Source organism: Triturus cristatus, chromosome 8 (genome assembly GCF_964204655.1).
Source record: "Triturus cristatus chromosome 8, aTriCri1.1, whole genome shotgun sequence".
Lineage (NCBI taxonomy): Eukaryota > Metazoa > Chordata > Amphibia > Caudata > Salamandridae > Triturus > Triturus cristatus.
In genome coordinates this window covers 815,769,624-815,796,688 of record NC_140591.1, presented here as the reverse complement: position 1 = coordinate 815,796,688, position 27,065 = coordinate 815,769,624, and the positions used below count along the sequence as shown (strand labels likewise).

Here is a 27,065-nt window from a genome sequence, read left to right as displayed (position 1 = left end):
TTGAGATATTGCTCTTTAAAACTAGCAAAATGTAATCTAGGTGAAACTGACCATTTTTACTATCTACAATAACACCATTAGGTTTTTGAGTTTAAGATATGACTTGCGGCTCATGGTTAACTGACTTCAATTGAAATATTTGTACAATTAACACACTTATACGGACTGCTACTGGAGGCAGCACTCTCTTCTAGATTTTTGTATATTCCTAACTGATTCTGATTCGGTGATTCATTCACAGAAACCTAAACGATGGCATTCTGGTGGGAGATTCTCAAATATTCTAACTCAGTGGTTGAGAGGGAAGGTCATCATAAAGTCATATTTGATTGGTACTTGTACCCTACAAAACTAGCTAAATACTACCCCACGCTTAACCCCAATGATAGCAAAAGTGTGACTTCTTGGGGAATTTCAGGCATATGTGGTGGGATTGTTCATATGTTAAACCATATTGGAGTGAAACTCCATCAAACATACGATATTGGGGTACTCCATCCCAGCTACACCACTGTTGTGTTTTCACTCTCCTACCCTCAAATATCAAACTCTTTTTGATAGTTTAATACTGTGGAAATGTTTAAGGGCTGCTAAGGTCATGCTAGCAGCACATTAGAAAAATTCAGAATCTCTCCCAGTTCCCCTAAGGTTTTATGGATTCTGGAGCAATCCGGTAATGGAGAGGCTCTCCTATGTAATGTCTGATAACTACAAAAGCTTTCAGCTCATCTGGTCTCCAGAGATAGAATATCTTCCTAATGGGGGCCCTCTGTTGTTCTACCCATCACGCCTATGGGCCCTGAACTAAAATGGCTAAAATGTTGCGCTCTGACCTTAATGTAATTGGTGAATTATTGGGTATTCTTACCTGAGAAGCTAGAACTAATTGTGTGAAGAATGATGACATATAAGCTCTATCTGTCATTATTGTGGATGATTTTGGGATTTGTGAAGGGTGGGGGTATTTATTGTTTTTGTATTTTTTGGTTTCATTTTTTCATTTTTTTTTTCGCTTCTGACGCTTGGATTAAGAAAAAAGGTGTAAGATGCATAGTATTACTAGCAACTCATGTGTCTTTGGTGAATTGTAATCATGTTTTGTTGCTCTCGTTTCAAAACTCAATACAAAATGATTTCTTATAATAAAAGAAAGCTTTTATGAACTTTGTCTCTTACGTAAATACAGATCAGATAGAGGTTGCTCTTTTGGTTTGTGATTTACTTTAAGATTGAGATGGGTCATCATCTGATCATGACATTAAAAGATGACATGAACATGTCAAAGGTTATGCCAGAAGTTTTGAAAAGGGCTACTATATGCTGCTACCACGAGTGGGAATAAGAGAAAGATCTCAATGTGAAGCCCAGACCAATGATTTATTATTCTATGGGAACTCCATGGTACAGTGAGGAAACTGCTGATTGAACTGTATGAAAAATAGAGGAAATTTGAAATCAAATGTATATCAATAAGCAGAGGAAATGTTAGGAATTACATTAATAAATGTGCTCAATGTGAGTTTGAAGCTGTCACATGAAGTAGTTATGGTTGAGAATGGTTTGTGCCAGTCATGGCTGGCATGAATCGTAGGTGTGGGGCAGGGGGGGTATGGGGTTCGCGCAGGGGGTTGCGGGGGGAGGTAGATGGAGGTGTTTAATTTTTTTTTTAAACGTACCTTCCTGGGAGCTGCGACGTTGCGGCTCCTGTCCGGGTCCCGTTTTCCTGATCTCCTGCTGAACAGGAAGCAGGCAGCCTCCCTCCCCTCCCCTAAGCCAATCACAACACTGCAAAGGCAGCATTGTGATTGGTGGAGACGAGGCCATTTTCTCTATGTAGGCTGCATGCAGCCTACACAGAGAAAAGTCAGTGTGCGCATGACTGTTTGGGCGGCCCCAGAGGGCTGACCAAACAGTCAGGGCTCACAGCATTGGGCAAGTCACTCCTCCCCGACCCGCCCTACCCCCAACCAGGCATACCCGTCTGCTTTCTTGCAGTGCAACAAGCAGAAACATAAAATGGTATTTAAAATTCCATTATATGTTTCTGTTTCTCGCAATACGAGAAAGCAGTGGGGCGACGCTCCTCCGCCCTAATGGAGGAGCCACCCCTGGTTTGTGCTAATTGGCTGGGCACAGGTTTTAGAAGAGAATAAAGCACAATATTGATAAAGAAGGTAGAGTGCCATAGTACGGCTCAAGAAAAAATATTATGAAAATAGATAGGTATCAGATCAGATGTAGGCTTCTTGAGTAAATGCACAGACACAAGTGCATATAGTCACAATTTTGTAAATCACAAAGTTAATCAAATATGGGTAGAAGAATTTGGTAAGTTCTACCAGATTCTGTGCAATACGGGCAATAAGCTACCAAAGTCTCTTCGACAATACCTAGACTAAATAGACCTATAAATCCCCCCATAATTCAATAAAGTGTCCCACAAGCAACTAGTAAAGATAGAGCAAGTGAAGGTAGCCATCAAGGCACTGAACTTAAAAAATGCACGGGCTCAGTTGGATTTACAGGATCCTTTTATAAATCTTTTATGAGTGCATTGTTAGGCCATATCACCAAGTCATTCATTCAATTCACTCTAAGAGACATGTCAGGTGAGAGAAATAATGTCTGAAGATAATATTTCGTGATTTCCAAAGACCTTCTTAAAAGAGGGTGATCAAGCAACACTAAAATACCAGCAGCATGACCAGAATCCCGATTGGGTACTCCTGGATCGGTCCAGTTTCTTTAGAAATATTGATAAATTCAATAATATTTGACGATTGTGAAAAACGGCAAGAATTTCAGTGGTGCCCGTCAATCTGGATGAAGAAATAGTGTTTGATGTAGACGGATGATACTTTATGCTTAGAGTCCACATCAAATTAGTATTTGGGGACAATATGAAGAGATTGATTATGGCAAATAATGCCCATCCAATTGCTTGTGTACTTTTAACTGGGAAAATACAAAAACCTAAGGTAGGAAAGGGGTGTGTGAATCAGATGCTGAGTCTCTCTCCTCCTAGTTGCGCTTTTCATGGAGCCTTCTGCTTCCAGGGTAATGTATAATCACAAACTTTAGGGTGTTTCTTTACTGAAGAAGAACATGCATTGCACATGTTACCAGATGATGTGAAGGTGGTAATTGTTGATTCGCCTGGCTCTCCCCAGAAGTGGTATCAGAACTAGGTAGGGTAAAAGTGACTCTGGCAAGCTTTAAACTGAACTACAACAAATAAGCAGTAGAGGCTGCTATCGGGGAGTAGTGGTGAGCCGAGGGGTGTTAAAAAAAGGAAATAAATAAAAGGGGTGGGGAATTACCTTCCTTGCAGCTGGCTCTCCTCAGTCCTCTTTATTCACTACAAAGGAACAGGAAGCACCCAGGCTCCCAGACTCCCTAAAGCCAATCAGTTGTGATTGGTCTGAACGCCGTAGTTCAGCGCTCATATGGGGACAGGGAGCCTGTGCATGTTTCTCACCAAGCTGTGTATCATAGCCTGGTGGGGAACTTGCAAAGTGCCCATGACTGTTTGGCCGGCCTAAGACGGCTGTCCAAACCATCATGCGGACCTTACAGAGTGCCCACCACTCCTCCCCCTGCTCTGCGGTGAGCACAGCCCCGCCCTGCCCGCACCTTCACAGCACTAGACAATAGTGAAAAATATAATAATAACAACATTGTTATTATCATTTTACTTTTCTGTGGGGCGGCGCTCCTCCGCCTTAGTGGAGAACACGCCACTGCAAATAAGGCGTGTGAAATCTTTCCTTGAGAGGAGATGGTTTTTATTTTCTAAAGGAATCACCATTGATTAAAAGGTCTAAGGGAAAGATTAAGTATTTATATATTTACATAGAGGAGACAAAACCATCAAGAAAGATCTAGCACGCTGCGTGAACCGGCTATTGTGGCGTCTCTTGATGCCACGATGGCCTTTGATACGGTGGAGTGGGCATACTTGTGGGCCGTGTTGGCCAAGTTCGGTTTTGGCAGCGGTTTTGTGAGCTGGGTGAGGTTGCTGTGCGAGGGGCCGCTAGCTAGTGTTGTGGTGAATGGTCGGGCGTCGACTCCGTTTCAGCTTGGAAGGGGTACTAGGCAGGGTTGCCCCCTGTCGCCTCTGTTGTTCGCCCTCGCCCTTGAGCCGCTGGCTGCGTGGATACGTTGGCACCCGGATATACGGGGCCTTCGGTGGTCGCCTGAACACGAGGACCGTATTTCGCTCTATGCCAATGATATCCTGTTGTATCTTGCCTCACCCAAGAAGTCACTTATAGTGGTCTGTGACGTACTCACATCTTTTGGTAGGAACTCGGGTCTCGTCATCAATTGGAGCAAATCGTACTTGTATGTTCTTAGTGGCGAGGTTCCACCGATCCCTAGAACATGTTCGATACAGATCGCCCAGCAGGGTTTCGTGTACTTGGGGATCTTTATCTCCATGGACTCGGCTGTGCGCTATGAGAAGAATCTGCTCCCCCCCCTGGCGCGCCTGAGGCGCGATGTTGAAGGTTGGCGGAGGCTGCCGCTCTCCCTCGTTGGGCGTGCGGCCCTGTTCAAAATGATGTCTCTCCCCCGCTTTCTCTACGCCTTACAGAATACCTTGGATTGGGTGCCGGCCAAATACTTTCGGGAGGTCGAAGGCCTCCAACGGACGTTGCTGTGGGATGGGCGGCCGCGAATTGCTATTGCAAAGCTGACGCTTCCATGGTACGACGGGGGCATTGCGCTCCCAGATATCCGTCGGTACTATTGGGCCACACAGCTGAGCGCGATCAATCATGGGCTTTATGGCCCTGCTCTCAGCCCTGGGTATGCCATGGACAGGTGGTTGCTGCGTGGTGGTAACTATTACAGGGCGTTGTACTCGCGATCCCTAGACTCGTCCCTCACGGGGCCCACCGCTGTGGCAGTGCGGGTGTGGAAGATGGCAACTGACTCGCTGGGCTGGAAGGATAAGCTCACCCTCGCTACCCCGTTGTTTGAATCGGAGAGATTGGGAAGGCTTTGGCATTCAAAAGGCTTTGATAAGTGGGACCTGATTGGCATCTCCAGGGTGGGTGATGTGCTGCATAAGGGGAAGGTGAAGTCCTTTGAGGAGTTGCAGACTGAGTATGAGCTGGGGCCCTCCGAGAATTTCAGATATATTCAGCTGCGCCACGCCCTCCGATCAGTCCTCGTGGAGGGTGAGAAGGTGCCTGAGTCCTCTCCCTTGGAGGACCGGGTCCTTGATGGCCACATGCCCGAAAGCACGATCTCGCTCATATATAAGAAACTTATAAACGTCCGGGCGGACATGCTTCTGGGGCTGAGGGACCAGTGGACTAGGGATGGCCTCGAGTTAGATGATGAGGATTGGCAGTCAGCTGTTTCTTCCCCTAAGGAGGTCGCGATCCCGTCGCGCCTGAGGCTGGTGCAGCTTAAAATACTGCACCGAGTGTATGTGACGGGGCCAAGGCTGGTCCACATGGGGTTCTCGGAGGACGGCCTGTGCAGGAGGGGGTGTGGTATGGTGGGTACTTTCCTGCACATCATTTGGGAGTGTGGTGTCATTGTGGAATTCTGGAGGGGAGTCCATGCAGTAATGGGGGAGGTGACAGGCATTGCTCTGCAGCCGGAGGCGCGGTGCTGTCTCCTGAATATCTGGGGGCCCACTGACCTCGATGAGGCGCGGACCCAATGGGTGACACTAGGTAACATGGTCGCTAAGAGGGATATCGCGCGATTGTGGGGCTCTTCGGGGCCCCCCACACTGACTGCGTGGAAAGAGAACATGGACTGGAGCATGTTTAGGGAGAAGACAGTCTACTGCTCTAGAGGCCGCCCCCGGAAGTGGCACGCCATCTGGGGGCGGTGGAATCAATACAGGGGGGGAATATGTCTTGCCCCTGATCTGGAACCGCCCGAGGGACAGCTTTCCCCCTGACCTTCTTTCCAGCACAGTCTGGTTTGTGAACTATTTGGGCCTCTGCTGTCCCCCCTCTTCCTCCTTACACTATCTTGTAACTGGTAGATGAATGGGGTCCGGCCTGCCCTGGGGGCTCTCACCATGGTTTTTATTGTTCTTGCCTTGCTGGGGTTTGCTGTGCTTTTCGTGTTTGTTTAAAATTGAACCTTTGCACTTCTCTTTGTACTTTGCTGGGGACGCATCACTGTTTCTAATCATCGATGCTGCCGAACCTCCGGGTTGTCGGCTGAATAGCTGTGTCCTGATTTTTAAATAAAGCTTTTTCAAAAACAAAAAAAAAAAAAAAGAAAGATCTAGCAGGATGGAGTAGTACTTAAACTTAATTTTAATTTTCTTGCAGTTTGGCAAATTGAGACGATACCAGTAAGATCAATCAAACATATGATACTGCAGGTACCTCCTGATAAAATAACGGTGTTGCCAAGAAAAGGGTACAAACTTTTAATACTAGGATTACTTAACAGTACAAATATTGATGCTCATCGTGACATCCTGTCCACCTTTCTATGTGGTTTTATCTTCAACCAATATGATACTGCCTGAATATAACGAAAACAAACTACTTGATAGGTTTCAGTCTCAGAGCACAAGGGGCTAAATATCTCTTAAAAATATGAAGAGCACCCTCTCCCTCCTAAAATAAAGCGAGGAAGAATAGGACTCAACATAATGAAGAATTCCAGTGAGTAATTGATGCAATATCCTGTTTTGTTACAAAATTACATATTTACCATTTAATAAAAGAGAAGAAGAAATCAACTTATTCTTTACATGCATTTTCTCATTTTTAAGTCTCGCCTAGCGATGCAGCGCATGCGCTGCACGCTTGGCGAGATCTATTGTCATCGATTTTTCTTTGGAAGGGGGAAAGGAGATGTGCACGTGTACGGATAAGAGATGTGCACGCGTACGGTGCACACGCATGGTGCACTTCCACTTTCTTTCTGTCATCAGAGTTTCACGTGACATCAAATACGCCTCATTCCACACTATATGGCGGTGTCTTGTGACGCCAGCCGGAGTGACAGCTGTGAGTGTCAATAGAGGAGGGGCGGGTCTGTTTGTACCGGCGGGGCGGGGCCTCAGAGACAGAGAGAAGACCAGCCACACCAAGGAAGAGCCAGGGTTCGGAGCCTTCTGGCGGACGCAAGATGATGAGCTTTCAGGCGGCACCCAAGGAGGCAGGGGCCGACGCCGACAAGCCCCTGACCGCGGCAGTTTCCAGCGCGCAGGACAATGGCATGACCTGGTGGTACCGCTGGCTCTGCAGGACGGCCGGGGTGTTGGGAGGCCCCCAAGGCTTTGTCCCCCTCATACAGCAGCCTGCCAGCTCACTTCATGTTGTCACGGATACCGGGGCTTTCTCGCAAGGACCTAGTGCATTATGGGTGTTGTAGTGATGATTTTTCCTTTGTTTCACCTTTCCTACGGACACTTGGGCTCTCTTGTGACGTGATGGATTCTGGGCATTCCAGTACGACTTGCATTGGTTGATTCAATTGGGGGTAGTATACCTGATGGTAGTGTTTCCTCCGAGAAAAGCACAGGATTGAAACATAATGTCAGTAATGATCAGGAGCAAGGTAATCACTCCAGCGCTACCTCTCTGGTGTGCAAAAGGTGGCATCGGTTTATGCCTCATTGTCCTGCATGTGGTGTCTCTGTCGCGGGTCCCACACTCAGCTGGAATGGGACATCGATGGGCGTGTTTTTTACTTGTTACTGGACGTTGCAAACAGATTTGCTTGGAAGGGCACCTGATAAGCCATGTTAAAGAGTGTCCAGGAAATTGGTGTTTTAAGAGCTTAACTGGGATTTAAGAAATTGGGTTGAGACGCTAACGTGTGTTTGTGTCCGGACCCCTCCCCGAGGCTTCATAGAGCGCCTAGACAGCTCAGTGTGTGACAGGCACTCATGAGCTGTTCACGTACTAGTGGCGGGATAAGGGGTAGCTGGTGCAGAGCGTGTCATACTGACGCGCTCTGTGTGTGTGTGTGCGCGCGCATAAACTCTGCCCCGCATCGCCCCCGGGTGACAGACAAGCCCAAGAAGAGTCACCTCACCAGGAGAGGTCACCTCAGGAGGACCAGGCACCACCATGCTTTAATCACAAGCACCTCTTTGCTGTCAGATCTCATTTACTACCTCACATAAAAACAGTTATTAAAAACTGCTATCTTTTTCTCGCCTAAAAGCGCAATGTTAGACTATATTCTGAGTACAAACATTGCCTGCCTTTCACATAACACAAAATATATAAGAATTAATATTCAAACATTACATAACGGGGCGCGAATATGGGCACCGCAGGTTGAACATCCATAGATGGTGAAGTTAGTGCTCAAGTTAAAAAATATAAACTTTCAATAAAAATATTGGTTTCTGTTGATGTTTTACATCTGCTGCGTTGGCGTTTGAAACAAGCATTTGCAATGCAATAGTTTCATTTTCAAGAGTTTAAGCTATTGGCATTGTAAATGACAATGCCTTTTATTTATGTTTAAAAAACAACACATAAATAAAAGTCATTGTCATTTACAATGTCAATAGCTCAAACTCTCGCAAATACGAGACCTATTGCGTTGCAAATGCGTGTTTGCATAGGAATGTCCTCATATTTAGCTACATTTTCATTGAATACCATATAATAATTTTGTGAGGCTAATAGAGAATAAATATTGACTCTAGACCAGGGGTCTTCAAAGTGTGGGGCGCGACCCCCAGGGGGGCCGTGAAGTGATGGAAAGGGGATCGTGCATTCCCGGTCACACTTCTGCGAGGCACAAGGGATTCAGCCCCCCTCCTCCCCCGTAGTGTGTCTCAGCTCGAGCTGCTGTGGGCTCCGCAGGGCTTTCTGCAGTCTTATCTCCTGAGATTTTCACAGGTCGTTAAGGACCATTTGCAGATTTACATACCTTTTGTAAAGTGGTTACTGATTTTTTCCAGTTCCAGTACCCCCTGGGCCCCAACTCTGCCTTTTCCTTACATTTGTATTTTACAGTTACTGCAGTAGTGTGAGAATGCATTTCATGAAAATAAATATAAAGTAGGTTTGCAAGAAGAAAAATACCAGCCATTTGATATTTAAAGAGCCTGCAAAGGCATCCTCTTGACACTAAATGGGATTGTAAATAAAATCATATGCATTCATTCGTAATGTGACTTTTCTGTCTTTGTTCCCTTTAATTATCAGTCATGGATCATTGAGGCAGCCCTAGAACACAATTAAAAGTGCTTTCTATTTATATTTGTTGTTCCAAGTACGCACAGATGAGTGCTGAAATATACAGCTTTAGGTGACTGCTTATTTTTGTACCGTCTGGGACATCAAAATAATGAGCAGGCAACCCTAACCATAGGACTGGAAGTGTGTTGCAGGATCAGCATATTATTTATTTCCTCCACCCTCGATCCCTGATTAATGTCATAATAGCAATAGTTTAACTTATATCTTACACCCTACGCTGCCGTCAATAATATGCTGAGTTACTTCAAGTGTTTGGGAATGCACCCTGCATTCAGAGAACTCACTTCTCATTCTCGCACTTCACTTTCACGCTCACCCTGCACTCACAGCGATCGCAATGCACTCACACTGATCACCATGCACTCACATCATTCACCCTCACACTGCACTCACAGTGATCACTCTGCAATCACAATGCACTTGCGTTGTTCACCCTGTACCTCAGCCTGCAGTCACACCACTCATATGCACTCATGTGACACCTCATTCACCTGTCCCCTCACTGCTCAATTTGCAACTTGCTCAAACAACCCCATCATTAACCATGCATTCATTCGTCCCACTCTGCACTTACATCCGCACCCAAATTCATGGTCACCTCACTCACCCTGCAGTCACTCCTCTTTCCCTACTCTCACGCTGTTGCATCACTCACCGTGCACTCACATGGGCACACTTCTCATCCACAGAGTGCAGAGGGTTAATGTGCCTGCTACAAAGAACATGTACTATGCAGATCACAGAAATGTGAGTAAACTGAGTAGCACTATAAATAAAAAATGTTGTCAGAAAGGTGCTACAGAGAGATGAGGTGCTTTGTTGGTGAGTGGTAGTGAGGGAATTTATGGAGCAGGAGGAAACGGGCATGGGGCACCAAAAAAGACTTGCGCTTTGTGTGGCCAGTGCTATGGCCAGCCCTGCCTGGGAGTGTAGGCCCCCTCGCGAAGTTTGGGTCTAGTCGCTCCCATGCTTCTGCCTACTACTATTATTATTTACATTTGTAGTGTGCTGCTATTACCAAAAGGTGTCCTGGGGCTAATAGCCATCTGCTGCCTGAAGGCAAATGAGAAACATACAGAAGGGGAAGGAGAACCAGCCAAATGGGGTGACCTACAGAGCATAGAGCCAGGTTTTTATATCTTCCTAAAGGATAATAGATTCTTGGTGGAGCGAAGCAAAGGAGGGTGGACGTTCCATAACTGTGTGGCCTGCACCAAAACAGCAAGACAGACAATTCGTGCCTTCCTGAATTAGGGAACAATAAGCAGAGTGGCACAGGCCAAGAGGAGCATACGGGTCCAACCCGTGTGCTCGGTGAGGAGAGATGAGAGGATGAGAAAGGACAGCAAGGGAGTGAGGGAATTTGATTGAAGAGGTCAGGGATGAGGAGAAATGTGAAGTGCTGAAGGGAAGTGCGGACACGCAAGAAGTGAGTGTGAGGGAAAGTTGAGGGCACAGAGGAGGGCTACTGTCAAACTGTGAGAGAAGATAGCTGAGAGATGATCTGTGACCTAAAAAGTAATTTGATACGACTTGGGTGAGGGACAGCAGCGATCGGGGAAGAGAGGGAGTACTGGGGTGGGTGCTGAGCAGTGATTAATTTGTAATTAAACATGTGCCAGGAACCTCACCAGTAGGCCACTGCAACTTTAACCACCCACCCATTGCCTTGCATGTGCGGCCAATGTCAATACCTATGCAACTACCAACCATAACACTGTACAAGTGTGACTATTTCAAGCCCACAAAGCTATAAGAATGGCATGGATGTCAGGAGTTTATAGTTTTTAATGTATATTGAATTAATAAACAGCTGTTCTGCTCATCTCTAAATTACACAGACAGAGCCATCAAGTGGCATGTGGCAGACGGTCATATTGCCAGTGTGCACAATTAGGTGCCAGTGCGGAGCAACAGAAACCACCTTCTCAAATTAAGCACTGGTGCTGAGGTAACAGGGGAGAGGGACATTGGTTCAAGAAGGTGTGAAAAAACAAAGGAGAGATGTGAAAGATGAATGGGGGACTGGAGAGGTGTAAGATATAAATAGACAACAATTTGAACGGAGAGACTTGAGATGAATGGGAAGTGCAGATGGGCACGGGAGGTGACAGGGCCAGAGAGGCCATGAGATAAATACGAGAAACTGTTAGAGATGAGGGCAGTGAAAAGGCAGAATGGCAAGAGGTGAATAAGGGTGAAGTGAGAAGTTGAATGGGGAGAGTTTAGAAGTTGTAAGAAGGGGTGAAAGAAAATGGCCTGCAAAGTGAGAGAGGGATCCAGGAGAGGAGAGGAGAGTGGGATGGAAGGGAGGGGTGAGAGGAAAGTGGCATGGGTAAATTGCTTAACTCTGCACAAGACCGCCAGGGTTTTAAGGGACCCCTGCTGCTCCCGGCCAGGGCCAGGTGAGCTTCTAATGTGGCAGCACATATTCCTGCGGAGTGGAAGGCCCATCTCAAAGGTTGACTAAACATCTTTCTGATGTTAATTGCTGTATTTTGGTTATAAACTGGTTCTGATGGGGTGAAATCTTTCCTCAGTGTTACTGTGTGCAAAAAAATTAAAAATAATGAAGCAATTCTATCCCAAAATAACGCTGCATCACATAACATTATTTAAATTTTCTTCCCACACAATTTAGTCAAGCCTGTCGTGTAATTTGGTCCTCACCTGCCTCGTAGTTCCAGAAGCCCTGCCTACAGGTTTAGAAATGTTTATCAGGAGGGGGTCCTTACGACTGAAAATGTTGACAGGGGGATCTCGGCACCCAAAAGTTTGAAGACCTCTGCTCTAGACCAAGGAGTAGCAGAAGATCCTCATCCTGGGATCTTCACCCTCCGCCTGGGACGAGTCCTGGTCGCCCCCCGCCCTGGGCAGCGCACCCAAACCAACAGACCACGCACGCAACCTGGGCTTCATCCTGGACTCCTCCCTCTCCATGACCAGACAAGTCAACGCCGTCTCCTCATCATGCTTCAACATCCTGCGCATGCTACGTGAGATCTTCCGGTGGATCCCCACCGAGACCAGAAAGACGGTCACCCAGGCCCTCGCCACCAGCCGTCTGGACTACGGCAACTCCCTCTACGCCGGAACCACCGCCAAACTCCAGAAGAGACTCCAGCGGATTCAGAACGCCTCAGCACGACTCATCCTGGACATCCCCCGTCGCAGCCACATCTCCGGACACCTGAGAGATCTGCACTGGCTCCCGGTCAACAAGAGAATCACCTTCCGTCTCCTCACCCACGCACACAAAGCCTTACACAACCAAGGCCCAGGATACCTCAACAGCCGCCTCAACTTCTACGCTCCCACACGCCAGCTTCGATCGACCGGCCATGCCCTCGCCGCCGTCCCCCGCATCCGAAGAGCCACCACAGGAGGAAGGTCCTTCTCCTACCTGGCCGCCAAGACCTGGAACTCCCTCCCGACCCACCTCCGCCTGACCCAGGACCACCTTGCCTTCAGGAAGCAGCTCAAGACCTGGCTGTTTGAGCAGTAGCGGACCCCCCCTCCCCCAGCGCCTTGAGACCCTCCGGGTGAGTAGTGCACTATATAAATGCCTTGATTGATTGATTGATTGATTGATTGATTGAAATGTTCGCGTTTGAAAAAACATTTTGTTCGCGCTACAGTGGTTTTGAACACCTTAGGTGCAACATTTCAGACTTGTATGTGTATGACAAAAAGGAAGACACATCTATACTTCTTAGCTTTGACAGTTTGCTCGCATTGATGGTATAGAAAAATGCTTAATATTTCTGATTTTCTTGCATGTTTTAGTTGAACACTTCTATGTATGTGTCATGCTAAATTATGTTTTGATATGGTTGTGATATTTGTATAACACTGCCTCCTAAATATCCACCTGCCCTTCCTTTTTCCTTTCCTTCTTTTACCCTTCAGCTGCCCTAATCTGTTCTCTCTCATCGTTTTTTTATTTTTTATCTTTTCTGTTTTTATTCGGACGTTCTATGACTTTTGTTCCCTTTTGCCATGTACTGATCAGTTTTCTTTTGCATCATCATTTTAAATGAAAATGTAATTAAATAACGTTGACATGTAGTGTGTGTACATAGCTATCTCACCTATAAAACAAAAAATTAAAATGCACCATATTAAGTGCCATGTTTAAGAATAATTAGATTTATATGAGGCTATGGAAATGTGGATTGAACACACGACTCTTCGAAAGTGTCATACAAAGAAAATGCAGTTAAAAACAAAAACACAACTGATTTATCATTTTTTTTCTTATAAAATTATTCCTGTTAGTAGGATGCAAGCAACGATGATTTGATTTTAGTTTGCCAGAAATGCCATAATGTACGGATTTTTTTTTTCAACTGGAAAAGTAAGTTCTGAAAACTAAAGCATCATGCCTCTTGTTGTTTCAGTGGGTGCATTCCTTGCTACGTATTAGCGCCATTATTAGCGTCATTACTGTTTGCATGAACACCCCGAAGACTTTCGAACATTATCCTCCTCTCCAGTATGTGACCTTTGCCCTCGACACACTGCTGATGTTTCTCTACACTGCGGAGATGATAGCAAAAATGCACATCAGAGGCATCGTTAAGGTAAGTTTATGGTTGTATGTTTCCATTTGAGCCATGGCATGAATTTTAGACCATCCGTTCCACAAATGATTAAATGAGCTCTAGAACATTTAATGAATAGAGTGGGTTTTCTTGTATCACAAACTTTTGGTAAAGCCATCAAACAAAGTCCCACACTGGTTGTATGGACCTTTGATTGTCCGCAAGAAGTGTAAGAAAGGAGCTAACATCAAAAATACATTAGGAGTACAGTAAAACCAATATGACTCCACAGAAATGACAGAGAGGGTGGTATCCAAATCTTAAGAGTATTATTAATAATTTTATTTTCTGTTACATATCAAACCAATCAGCAAAACTGATACAACAATAGAGCAAGCACGTACATATTTAAATGGTATGCAATTGCAATCTACATTTACATATAATCAAAAATCAACAAGCAAACAGAATGACATACAGTGAGCAAAATATGACCCAAGTAGGTTCCATAAAGGAACTTCCCTTTTTTTAAATCTAGTATGGAAAATGGCACGGAGAAATTCAATTAGAAAGGTGTCAGCATCAGATGAACTAGTGTAAAGGTTCAATGGAGAGAGTCTGAGTATTCAAGCATGAAGCTTAACACAGGGCAGGGGAAATCAGCAGAGTCGAGAAGAGGTCTTCTCTTAGCAAATTCAGGATAGGGTCTGGTCTACTATGCGAAAGAGCGTACAATTAAAGCATGAAAGACTTTTCTAGAAGGCATTTCCTTATCATCTTCAACAACAAACCAATCAAAAGACAGTGCTCTTAGGTAGTTGGAAGACTCCCTAGTTTTCCAGCTACCATTAAAGAAGCAATCATCTGGACAACCTTGGATGTAACATCAGTTTGTTCCTACTGGTAAAGGATGGGGTTTCCCATTGTTTCAGTCTCCATATCCGAGGTAAACAGTTAATTAAAAGTTCAGTGATATGCTAGTCTAAAACAATGGACAATTAACTTATTTAAAGCTAACGATGACATAGATAAGACACCCACAAAGAAAGCCAAAAACAAGACACTTACAAAACATTTTATATAACGTAATGTGTGCACTGAGGCCTGTTTGCAGATTAGGTCAACACTAGTTGTAAATTACCGTATTCTAAATGAATATGGTTAGTAAAAGTGATTAATCAAATGACATTTTAAAGAAAGCACACATTTTCTTTTGTAGTAAGTACATTATTATAATTCAGCAATATATACGAGTGGCTCTCATTAAAGAGATATACAGCCACTTACTGCAATGGGTTAATAAAATGCACACACGTTGATACAGTTGAACACACATTGAGTATATACATTGCATATAAAAGGGTGGGCACTAAATTATGGTGCTCCATATGTAGACTTAAAATATTTGCCCAAAAAGTATTGATTGATGTACATTTTGAGTGACACAAAGAATCCATGAAATTCTGACTAAGGGATTAACTGACAAAAGGTAATTGTTACCACCAATAACCGAGCATGAATGTGCATTTTCCATTATTTAAAAATAATGTTTTATGGCATAGATGGATCTACTAAATTATTTTCAACAGATGTGAAAGTGTACCACAGGTGGAAAAGTCTCAGGGTCTGTCCTATGGTTGCTTCAACCATTATATTTTGGTTTTAGGTGCGAAAGGCAAATAACAAATGGGAAAACGTGTGTGTGTGGGTGTGTGTTGGACGGTTGTATATTACAATACTATAAAAACTGTTGACAGAAATATAATCTGACTTAAATATTGTGTCCTAAACATTGTTTAGATTTTTTTTGTCCCATTGGGTGGAGAATCTATATTAGAACTTTGGAATGTTGGGAGCTCCATTGAAGACAATGGAGTGCTCCCTGCTTCTACAGGCCGGTAAAGGCCCACAGAGCAACATTCCAATGTTTTACAAAGGCCTCTCAGAGCTCGAGGGGATTTAAATCCCCTTGAGCTTCGAGAAGCCTTTGTTTTATTTGTTAGAACATTCTGCCCTCTAGTGGCAGAATGTTCTAATAGCCTTATAGCCCTTCGTAGCAGGGCTATACCGGCTATTAAAGACCCTCACCTTTGTTAAAGTCCTTTGCCTTCGGCTCGGGCCTTTAACGCGGGAGCGGGCCTTTAATAGCCAGCATAGCCCGCTACCGCGGATACAGACCTGCCAATCCAACATTCCAATGTTTGTTTTTCTGTTTCTTCCTTTTTAACTTAGGACATTTTAGAATTTTCTACGGACAGTAGGTGTAATGTTGTAATGGCATTTTAGCCTGCTGCCTTGGGTTGTGAAAAACACTTTCTGTGATTACAAGCTCTTGCCTGTAGCTCAAACCCATAACTCAGCTCCAGGGCCTTTAACAGTCAGCATAGCCCTCTGTAGCCAGCAATAATTTTATATTTGAGTACTGGAATATTAATACCTCTGTTGAGACAATGAAGTGGCTGCGCTCTAATAATTCCTGGTATACCACTTCTGCTCCAGCAGTCCAATGTTTGTATTTCCTTTTCTACTGTTTATTTTTTAGCTTTCTACCCTTAGAGGGTGGAATTTTCTGATAGCATTGTAGCCCACTGCTGAGAACTTTAACATTTGTATGAGCCCCCTCCTTTGTCATAGGTCCTCACCTGCAACCCCAGCTTATATCTCGGTATGAAGGATTTTAACAACTGGTATAGCCTTTGGCAGTGGTCTATAATGCTACATTGGTAACTCCAATGGGTCAATACCTTTGTAAACAATATTTAGGACATAATATATTTGATTGGCAATATTTAGTCTACAATATTCTGGTACCATACCATGTAGGCCAGGAAGCATTTTAAAGTGGATAAAGGAAGGTTAGCGAGTCATGCCAGTGGCTTAGAGTACAGCAACAGGGTGGATAAGAAATGCTCCAAATAACTGGAAAATCTATAAAGCAGGTGAGGCAATGGATAGTTAAAAAGCATGTCATCTGCCTATGAGATTATTTGCCTTTGGTAGAAACATTATTACATTTCCACCTCCATGTGGCTTATTTCTGAACTTTATTAATTGCCAATGGCTCACTGAATATTTATCTATAGCAGGGGCGCACAACATATGTTCATGAGGGCTGAATCAGTAACAGATTTTTCAGTTTCCCCACCTAGCATATATTTACATAACAAGAATTTAAATGAAACTCATCTACATAGTTACTAATCTGGATTCCCCCCTCTTGACATTCATTAAACACTCCTAGTCTATAATCTATTTGGTTATCAGTTGTGCAGGATGCGAGGCCCTCACAGGTAATAAGTCGTTACTGGGAACCAAGCACCCTGATTTAGCACTTGACACTCTCAGGGTTGTGAAGCAGAGCAGTCCAAGGTATTCTTAAGGGAGGTGGTGTGAGCTAGTAATCAACATTTGATGGCATGCAATGATATCACTCAATAAATGATTGTCCAGTCAGTGCTTTTTCTTTAGAAAATGGGAACGTATATTTACTTCACACACCCTAGTAAATACTACACATTAATTGACAAATATACACCTAAGACAGATACTTTAGATGACATTATGAAATCACATTTAATCCTGGGATCATGATCCTCAAAACCACAGTACACCTCACCTATACCAGACAGCATATCAAAATATAAGGGGGTATCATTTTAAATAAAACAGTCCTATTGGTTTTGTCAAGGATCATCACATATATAATTATCACATATATAATCAAAGGCACACTTGCACTAAAAAAGGCCAAGAACCCACATGTCAATATTCATCAACATATCCATAATAACTATGTGTATATGCAATAACTATTGTCAATGGGCATTTCAATATTGTTCAACAATCTTTGTCGATAATGACGGTTAATAAGGTAACTAAACAACAGGGGCTATATCATGCATATGGTGCATTTTCCTTGTTTGTGCCAGGCTCACCATTTAAAGGGTGTGCCCAGCGCAGAAAAAGAAAATGGGACATGTTAGGATGGATGCACTGTCCCCAGGGCAGCCGCGAATTCGTGCTGCCCCGGGGGCAGCGCATTCATGTGAAAAATGGAGCAGCTGCTTTGAAGCCACTCCGTGTTTCACAGTGCAGGTGGAAACCCACTTGCACTTTTAAGGGGGATTAGAGGACCCCTTCAGCTGGCTGCAGTGAGTGACTGCACCCACCTGCAAGGGGATGTCTGGGGCCTTCTTTGCCTCTGCGCCCACGTCTGTAATACGGCCTGGGTGCAGAGGCAAAAGGATTCCCTCATTTGCATGGGGCCACGCCCCCATGCAAATGTGGGAACACCCTCTGATGATAGCTTTATGTGCACCAGCGCTATCGGTATTACAGAAGGGGATGCACAAGCTTCTGTGGCCCCCTCTGTAATACCAAAGATCCACGGGCTGCAAATCCCGTTGCACATCTTGGGCACTTCTGTAAAACTGCCCTAGGTGTCTGTGTCCAATTCATACACGTTCAAGCCACATAAAATGCAGCCAATGAATCAACCCCCTAGAGGTTGCTGCACTCCCAACTGTAGTGTTATATTTCATATCAGTACCCTGATATAGGTCCAGGGAACATCGTACACTTTTCCTACATCATCTCCCGTCATTTCATCTGAACGAGCCTTATAAGAACATAACTCCAAATAAGGACAGAATGCTTTATACGGACATAACGCCTTATAAGGACTATAGCCTTATATGGACTAATCCTTTCACCTAGTTCCATGCCGAGGGTGGGTTTTTCCCAATCGATATTGCTAAGATGTCATGCTTAGCACATATAAATAATTGATGAGTACACTCTCCAGGAGGTATACTTCAGCTCTCCCATCGATGCAAAAGGTTTAATCCCCAACGCCATCCTCATACTGAACAATGGGTAACACATGTACATAGACTGTATAAATACAGTACCTCTTGCTATCAGAAAGCAGGAGGGAACCGAGACTTCAAGGCCGACACACTGACCAGAGACGCTGCGGCTCGGGCATGCCATCGCTCCAGCTGACAGTGGTCTTACTATCCCTTGCAGGGTGTCCAACTCAAGTCTAGGACGCAGTCCCACACTCTTACTATTCAGGTATGGGGGTTCAACTAAATCCTAGAGGGATTCTTGGCTCTTAGGCTCTTAGACTCTTAGACTCTTAGATCTTAGGATCTCAGGCTTCGGCTCTTTCACACCTACTCACATGCTAGGTACACTTAGGTACAACTAGTCAGGCATCTTAGGAGTACGCACTTTATTTTATAAATGCATTTTATATTCATGTATGTGTTCATGACTGTTGCAAAATGGTAGAACAATACTATTCCTTTTTATTCACTGTACTGCTGGTTCTATATCTCTGCTACTGTGTTACAGTTGTAACAGCGCACCTATTTTACATGAGAATAACAACGGTACAATAAATTCTTATTGTAAACACGGTCGACTGATTCTTCTATGTATCTCTCTGAGCAAAACAAGCAAGCACGAGTGACTGGGTGAAAAGTAGTATATTGTTTCCACGAGTGTGGGGTTATTGTGTTCTGAGGTTGCCAAAAACGAATCTCTCTGATAACAGGAGATTCTAGTGGCACTGCGAGCTAGTTAATGCAAAACATAGGCTAACATATGCGGCGGGGGTGTACGAAGTCCGTCTGCCACCAGACCCACAGGATATGTTATCCGTAAACAGCGTAGGTCCTGCATGAAAGGGTACTATTGGAACTACCCTACAGTAGAACAAAAGCTGCAGCCTTGGGAGTGCTTGAAAAGTCAATGAGAAAGTCAGGGTTGTCATAATCGTACTGACCCCAGAAACTGAGGGTGGGTTTCCTTCTTGGGGAAAGCTGCTGCACTCCCGCAGCCCGCACTTTCGTTTAATTGCTGGTGGGCCCCCTCCCGGTTTTGTGGCCGCTGCAATGAAAAAAACCATACACAAATTGGAAAGCCCTGTATTGTGTTATGAGATGCTTCCCCTGGGGGCCGTGAATATTGTATGAGCGGATCTGGGCTCTTTCCTTTGTTGTGCCATACGGGCTCGAACAGCACAACTTCCTTTTTATATTTTTATTTGCGGTACCTTGTCTCACCTCGGCAATCCCATATGGTTTGTTCATTGGGGGCAGCCCAGGGAAGCTACCGCCAGCTGCCCCTGCCACCTCCGGACCAGCCCGGTATTCTCCTTCTGCTGGCACAGGAGGCGACAACACCCTTCTCCCCGGGAGGCTTCCTTTGTGGTGGCCACCCTGCCATGGACATGGGGACAGTCTTGCCACAGCTGGGGTAAGCGTGGCAGTGCTCCCCTTACTCTATTTGGTGTTGGGGACCAGAGATGGGTTTCAGGGCCCCTACCCCTCTTCTTAGAGGAGTGTGACGGCACTCTCCCTCGACTGTGAACATCGAGGGCTTGGAAATGGGGGTCCAGAGCCCCTTTTCTCTTTGTTGAGAGGGCATGAAAATGCTGCCCAAGTCTTATTGCATCTGCCCTGAAGCATATGGGGAGGGGGCCTCTCGCACATCCCCTCTGTGAGTAAAAATGACAGAATATTCCTTGTGCCGACCCATGGGCACGGGCCCACCATAGAGGCAATTTTAGCAAAAGCGGCAGAGCGCCATGTTCTCGGCTTCCCAAGGGAGGGGAGTCAAAAGTTCAAATTCTTTAATAAGCCATGACTTGGGCCTGAAGTGCCAATTTCAAAGTTCCTGGGTTCATTTTTCTCCTGATGGCGAGCTCTAGCCACCAGGAGCAGTTTTAGCAGACATCATCACCTCTAAGGTGGTGTGTATTGCAGGAAGTAGGTTCCACTGGCTCCTGCGCCAGCTCTCCTCCTGGTCTTTTCCTCTGGGTGCAGAATTTCAGATCATTCCTACAACTGGTCCTCAAGAGGGCAAGCTTCACTGTCCCTTGGAGAGATTCACCGGTCCTGGGGTCAACTAGAGGCAGAGTCCTTAGTCCTTTTGGGCATCAGGAGCATGTTCTTCCAATCGTCCATGGCTGTTACAGTCCCAGGGTCCATCAGCAAAAAGAAAAAAAAACCTTTCTCTTCCTTGTGCAAAGGTTTTTTAAAGGGAGGTGGAAGGTTCTAGAAGCCAGGCACCCCTGGCCAATCCTAGGGTGTGACATCACCTCTCCATTCCTGTCCCAAACATCCTGCACAGTATACTGGAACAGTTCAAAAAGGCATCATCCAGGAGTCACTGGTCACATATGCTCTTGGGGCCTCAGTTTTGCCCCTCACTGACATCACTGCCAGGGCCTTTCCCACCAAAATTCAAAGAGGAGCCCTTTCCTGTTTTGACTGCAGTTGTCTGGGTTTTGTCCTTTTCAGTGGGCCTTGGCTATCTACAGCCCTGGTACAGTGTGACAAGTAAAGATGCAAATTCTCTTCTCCACCCCTTCCTCCTCAAGAGGAAAGCACTGTTAATTACTCATTTTTTGTGGGCTGGCCTTTGTCCCCTCTTCTGGGGAGAATGTAAATAACTTGGCCCAGCAGGGTGAAAGAAGGCCTGGGTTTTGATCCTGAGCTGAGCCAAAGAACTATGATAATACTGGACAACCCATGAAGTGTACATGTATGGTCTTGAGACCTGGGAATATGAACTGGGCACATACTTTCCACCCCAGTTTCTTATCTCATGGGACTTTGTAGGCCTAAGGGAAGGGAAACTGCACTCTTTTATTTTGTTCATTAAATATTTGTTGCCATGAATGCAAACAAAACTCTCTTGTATTCATTGATTGCTTGCCTAAATATCAAAAAGGTCTATTCCCTAGAACCTTTATTGTTCATATATAACTCATATTCTACGGCACATCTCAGGTTAATATCCAACCTAACAGAGTCCCCTCTGTGCCAGCATACTTGTACGCAGTTACTGGGCTGCACACAATGGTAGTCTCACATGTGCAGCCCGCACACATGTGCATTCTCTTGTGCACACATGTTCATATGTAACCACCCAAGTGCCCCTTACCATAGCTGTGTCTGAGCAGTCTTATGTTAAAAGGCAGACCCGGTGGTAAACAGGCGCCGTCCATTTGCCATGTGATTACCGTGGGGAGGCACATGTAGTGAGACTCACCCACAGTAAAAAGTTAAAAACTGGGTGAACGTAAGAGGCAAGAAATCCAGACGTACTAAATGAGTGGAACCCATTTTGCAACACTGTAACATAGTTGACCCCTCTTTCATGCTCTGCATCAAAGGTGTAAGTGATTGCATTAGATAATAGAGAACGGGTGATTTGGAAAGATTTTTTTCTTCCGTCCATTTTATTTTTCATCATATGTTTTTGTTTGTGCCATTCAGAAGCAAAACCATGAAGGCAATCTCTTTTTGCATAATAATCCATGTTTCTGTTGAATGGATATAGCATATATCCTTCGTTTGAACGGATATGTGAGTAGTCTGATACTGATTAAAAAAATGGCAGCTCCTGTGGCTAAGGTATTCTACTGAAATAGAAACTTCTGTGAAAAAAAGAAGGAAAACATTTGTTTCTAGTTATACAAAAATCAATAAAGTCCTTTCATCGAATATTACTAGTTGAAATTTAAAAGTATCCAATTATTATCCCATGCTCTGCTTACCAATGTTTAGGTAGTGTGTAATTGGCAGCTTAATTTTTAAAGTCCTCCTCAATTATTAGAAGCAAAGTTTTTGGAGGAAAAAAGATTTGTTAAGATAAAGGACCATGTTGTTGCATGCAAAAAGGCCAAGGGTTCTGAATTTTCTGTACTAACATATGTTAACACAGGCATTCACAAATGTTATTTGTATATGTTGCATGCAGAAATGCTGTTTAGCACATTCAAGTTAGATATATTGGGTTTGCCACTGCTGGGAGAAAAGCAACAAAGTCAGACTGTTTTCTTTATGGAATGCATATAGGAGATAAAACATTTAACATGATAGTGTGATGATGGAATGTACATTCCAAATGCAAAATATTCCCACATGCATTCCAGTGGAAGCCTTTCCTTGAATATGGAATGATGCGACAAACAGTCAATAGCATGATGTGAGAGAAAAATACTGGAGCTTAAGCCTAGTTTGTGAATGAGTTAAAGAATTTGTAGCAACAAGCAGGCAGCTGTGGTGGCAAGCCAGACCCAAAAATGCAGGTGAGGGTAGAAAGCAAATATGTGATACCAATGTTTAAGAAATAGCACACAACCATACAAGAAGCACACACAAGAAGATACTTCCTTAAATTAAACGTGTCAGCCTCCAAGATAATGTTTTCTTCTACCGGACCCCCACATTAGGACTGCACCCATTTTAAAGAAAATATTTAACCATATTATTTTATAAAATATAAATGATTATTTATTTCAAAAGATCAATAATACATGTAAATTAATATGCTATTTCTAAGGTTTAGACTAGTGTTTCCCACACTGTACATCCGGACCCACTGGTGGGTCCGGAAAGTCTCAGCAATGCATAAAGATGCCTTTGAATTCTGTGTTTATCTTGTCACATTTGCCAGTGCTTCAAAGCCTGAGGACAAACATCAGGCTATGTCTTCTGACAAATTGCTGCTTATTCTTTTAACATGGGATTAATGTTTACTTTTCTTTCTCTGACTGCAAAGTGAGAGTAGTTCTTAAAATTAATTATGTGGCAATCTTGCCGGAGAAAAGTGACCACAAAAAATAAATACTTGTAAATGAACTATTTGCATTCAGCAGTTAGGAAATGTGGAAGTGTGATGGAGACAGAGACTTTCAGAAGATTAAAACAAATCAAGACACTTTACTTGGTGATGCACAAATGATAAATATTCATAGAAACCTTATTTCCACACATTATCAATTGAGCGCTATATGCTACATAGTTTTATCAGTCAAACTGTATGTCTGTGCAAAGTTAGTGGCCATTACAATGGAAAATGTGCTGTCTGTAAATGACAACGCGCTACCACAGATGCTTTAATTACTTTATAAACTCGCCCTCCTCTTGTCCCTTAAATATAGGTGGGTTGTGAAAGTTTGTCGTTCTAAAATGTGGACTGTGGTTCCAAAAGGTTTAGGAACAACAAGGTTTAGACTCATATGTCCACTGATCATTGCATGGCTTTGTGAAATTTTTCATACCTTAGGAATATTCTATAAAATTTAAAGGACAGACCAGTATTATGAAGCGTGCACTGGGAGTGCCAAGTTAAGATCCAGTGTCTGCCACAGCTTGGTCTGACTGGTGTCATAAGTGGCTGAAGAACTGGAGAAGTGGTATTTCACCGACTTAGACAGTGGCACATGGTGGCTTTTCACAGGAATGAACGAGGCATGTGCTGCTTTCTGCTGGACCTGTAGCAGCAATAGTTGAGATATCTAAAGTAAATACCTGAACATAAAGCAATAGCGTACACAAACCAATATAACAACACACGACAACAAAACAGTCAAACAGAATTTAACACAAGAAATACAGTACAAGAGTAAACACATTACACAATACAGTACAAAGGCAGAGCAGCATAAAAACAACAGAAAATACCACCACCACAACGAAATGCCACATAATAAATGTGTAAAGATATTTTTGTCACACATTACCACCTCAAGAGTCCTGTTGTAATAATATAGTGGTAAGAGGTGTTTCGAGAAAGCACTGCCTTAAATAACCACTGAGGACATGAAACAGTCGCAGTCATATATTTTTTGTGATCCTACCCTCGTTGTCTTACCACTAAAAATGCTGAATGAATGCTTACCATTTCTTATTTAACTGGCAACAGTGTTATGGCATATTTGTCAATAATATAGCACACATCTGTTCTCAAGCTATATTTTGCATTTCTTATATGCTAAAATGTATTTGGTATTCTGTGTCACAGCACACTGAGGCTGCCAGATTATGCCAATCCTCTGTAATGTGTAGTTACCTTAATATGCAATATATCGTTAGCATTATATATGGGGTAAAGTGCCCCCTGTTGTACCTAATAAGGCTATTGCAAGTCACCGTTGAGATTGTAACCACACAGAGGAACCTGGCCATTGGCCATGTTTCGTTATACGGTCATGGAACTCCGAGGCAGGCAGGTTCTGATTTACGGAAGGGTAAAGGATGATCCCTTTGACAGTGCAAATGCTGCACATCCAATTGAAGGGCAATTCTTTAAAGAATACTAAAGCAGCGGGCAGGTCCCTGCAGTTTTTGAATGCTTTGGCTTAAGTCATATGGGTTGTTCGGTATTTGGACAAAATATTGGAACAAAAAATATTGTGATACAAAAATATTGTGTCAAGAATATTGACCTATCAAATATATCATTAGCAGGCATATCGAAGGTACAAATATCGCTTTTAGTTTTGTTTTTAATATCATTGTAAAAATATCGATGTACAAAATATTGTTGAATGTAATATCGTTTGTGTTAATTAGTGTGGAATTTATTGTAGTGTATTTCATCGTATATATGTGTTATTTAGATAATTTTTCAGTACTGAATTTGTTGAAATTCGTTTTTTAGTTGTTTTAAAGTATATAATGAACAGTTGTATACTTTTATTAGTACCAGGATATTGGATTTTAGGGGATAAGGGTGGGAAGATTTAAAAAAAATATATGTTTTAAATTTGAAATTTTTGTAAATAATTTTGACAGTGTGCAAATTATTCTTTTAAAATGTTTAACTTTATATTGTTATAGCAATATTTTTAATATATTTTAATTTGATGTTTGTAAAACATGTTAATGGTATTAAATATTCAAAAGAATTTAAAACATATTTTTTAAATAAAGTAGAATACTTAGAAAATATTTGTGTTAAAATGTAAAATGTTATTTTTATTGAGTATTCAAAATTACTTAAACCATTTAGGATTTAAAATGTTGATTTTAATCATAAAAATAATTTTTTTAAATCATAAAATGTATTTACATATATTTTTAACATTTGATTGTTCATTTTCCATTATGAGTTTATTTTCAGGTTGTTCTTTAATGATTTTTAATGTTGGTAAATTTATACATTTTTGTTAGTCATTAAAGTAATAATTGTGGGGGGGCGTGGCCAAGATGGCGGCAAGGAAGGACGCTGGTTTCAGAGCTCCTGCCGGCCGGCCACCCAGCATTGCGTCCTATCGGTCTCAGACCGGCCAAAGAGACCCCGTGTGTAGCGCACCATGCTAGGAAGGTGTGGGTGATCCTGTCAGGAGGCTTTGGGGTCTGAACGCCGCTCCGGACTGCTCTGTGCAGGGCTGGATGCCCGTTGAGGCCTTCCGACAACCGGATCTTCTTGAGGCGGCGGGCCACGCGGAGTGTGAGACCGCATCGCTGCAGCTCTCACAGGGCCAGCTTCCGGGGCTCACGGCCCACGCCTCCTCAGCACCGTCGGACTAGGCGACACACCCCTGGCAGTGGTGTGCCTTGCCGATGCGACCAACGCCGAAGTGGCCCTCACACACCCTCGGCCTTGGGCTCTGCCTGCGCCCGGCGGCCACGTCTGGCCTCGGGCTAAAGTGGCAGAGGGGATCCTGGATTCCACGCCCCTGTGACGGCATCATCGGCCTGGCGGAGTTACGAGCCCGACCTGAAACACTGAGTTTCCCCGACCCTCCACCTCTGTCTGAACCCCCTTGGGCACCACCAATGGCAGCGGACAGCAGACGGCTCCAAGGAGCATCTTGGTGAGCCGGCAGTGACGAGTGACGATTGAGGCAGGTGCAGGTGACATTGGGGCCCAACCATCTCTGCTCCCACCTCAACAAGATCAGTTTACTAGGGGGCATGCAAGCGCGTCCCCCGTTAGTTGGGGGCCACCGAGAGCAGTATGCAACGGCTCACGGAAGCGGCCCAACTGGCCTGGGTGCGGCTTGAGGGCCTTTCGTGCTCCCCAGCTTGCCTCCCCTTCCACCTTCAAGGACTGCACCGATGCTTCACCTCACCTGAGCCACCCCACCATGGAACTGGGCAGTCAGCAGGCCGCATCACTATCCCCGGCTGAATAGCAGCACCGCAGGAAAGCAGGTACAGGGCTTGCGGGACTCAGGAGGAGGCTCCAGGCTGCTTTCCCCAGGGCCTAAATCACTGCCTGGGGACATCACTAACTACAGGGGAGGCCCTGTCTCGGGTACCGGCTTCCTCTACTCAGTGGGGGGCCCCACCGTGCTTCTCACCATGCAAAGCTCCCGCAGGAGAGACTTCACTGACGGATGCTACACCCGTCTCAGAGCTCTAACTGGGCAGTGGTTGACAACGGGCGTCCCCTGCGCATCGAGGGCCATTCATCCCATGAATTGGTTGGAACCATCCGCACACCAGGCAGTGATCCAAGGGTCATGATGGGACATGGGGGCACTTGGCATCCGGCTTGA

General features: G+C 44.2%; 1 protein-coding gene across 1 annotated transcript in view; it reads left to right on the top strand.

Moving 5' to 3' along the window:
- NALCN (sodium leak channel, non-selective) overlaps positions 1–27,065 on the top strand; it is a 2,843,734-nt gene that overhangs the window by 587,159 nt on the left and 2,229,510 nt on the right. Inside the window, exon 5 of the mRNA XM_085622267.1 lies at positions 13,613–13,795. Coding sequence (XP_085478393.1) covers positions 13,613–13,795 — 183 coding nt within the window. The remainder of the gene's footprint in view (positions 1–13,612; positions 13,796–27,065) is intronic.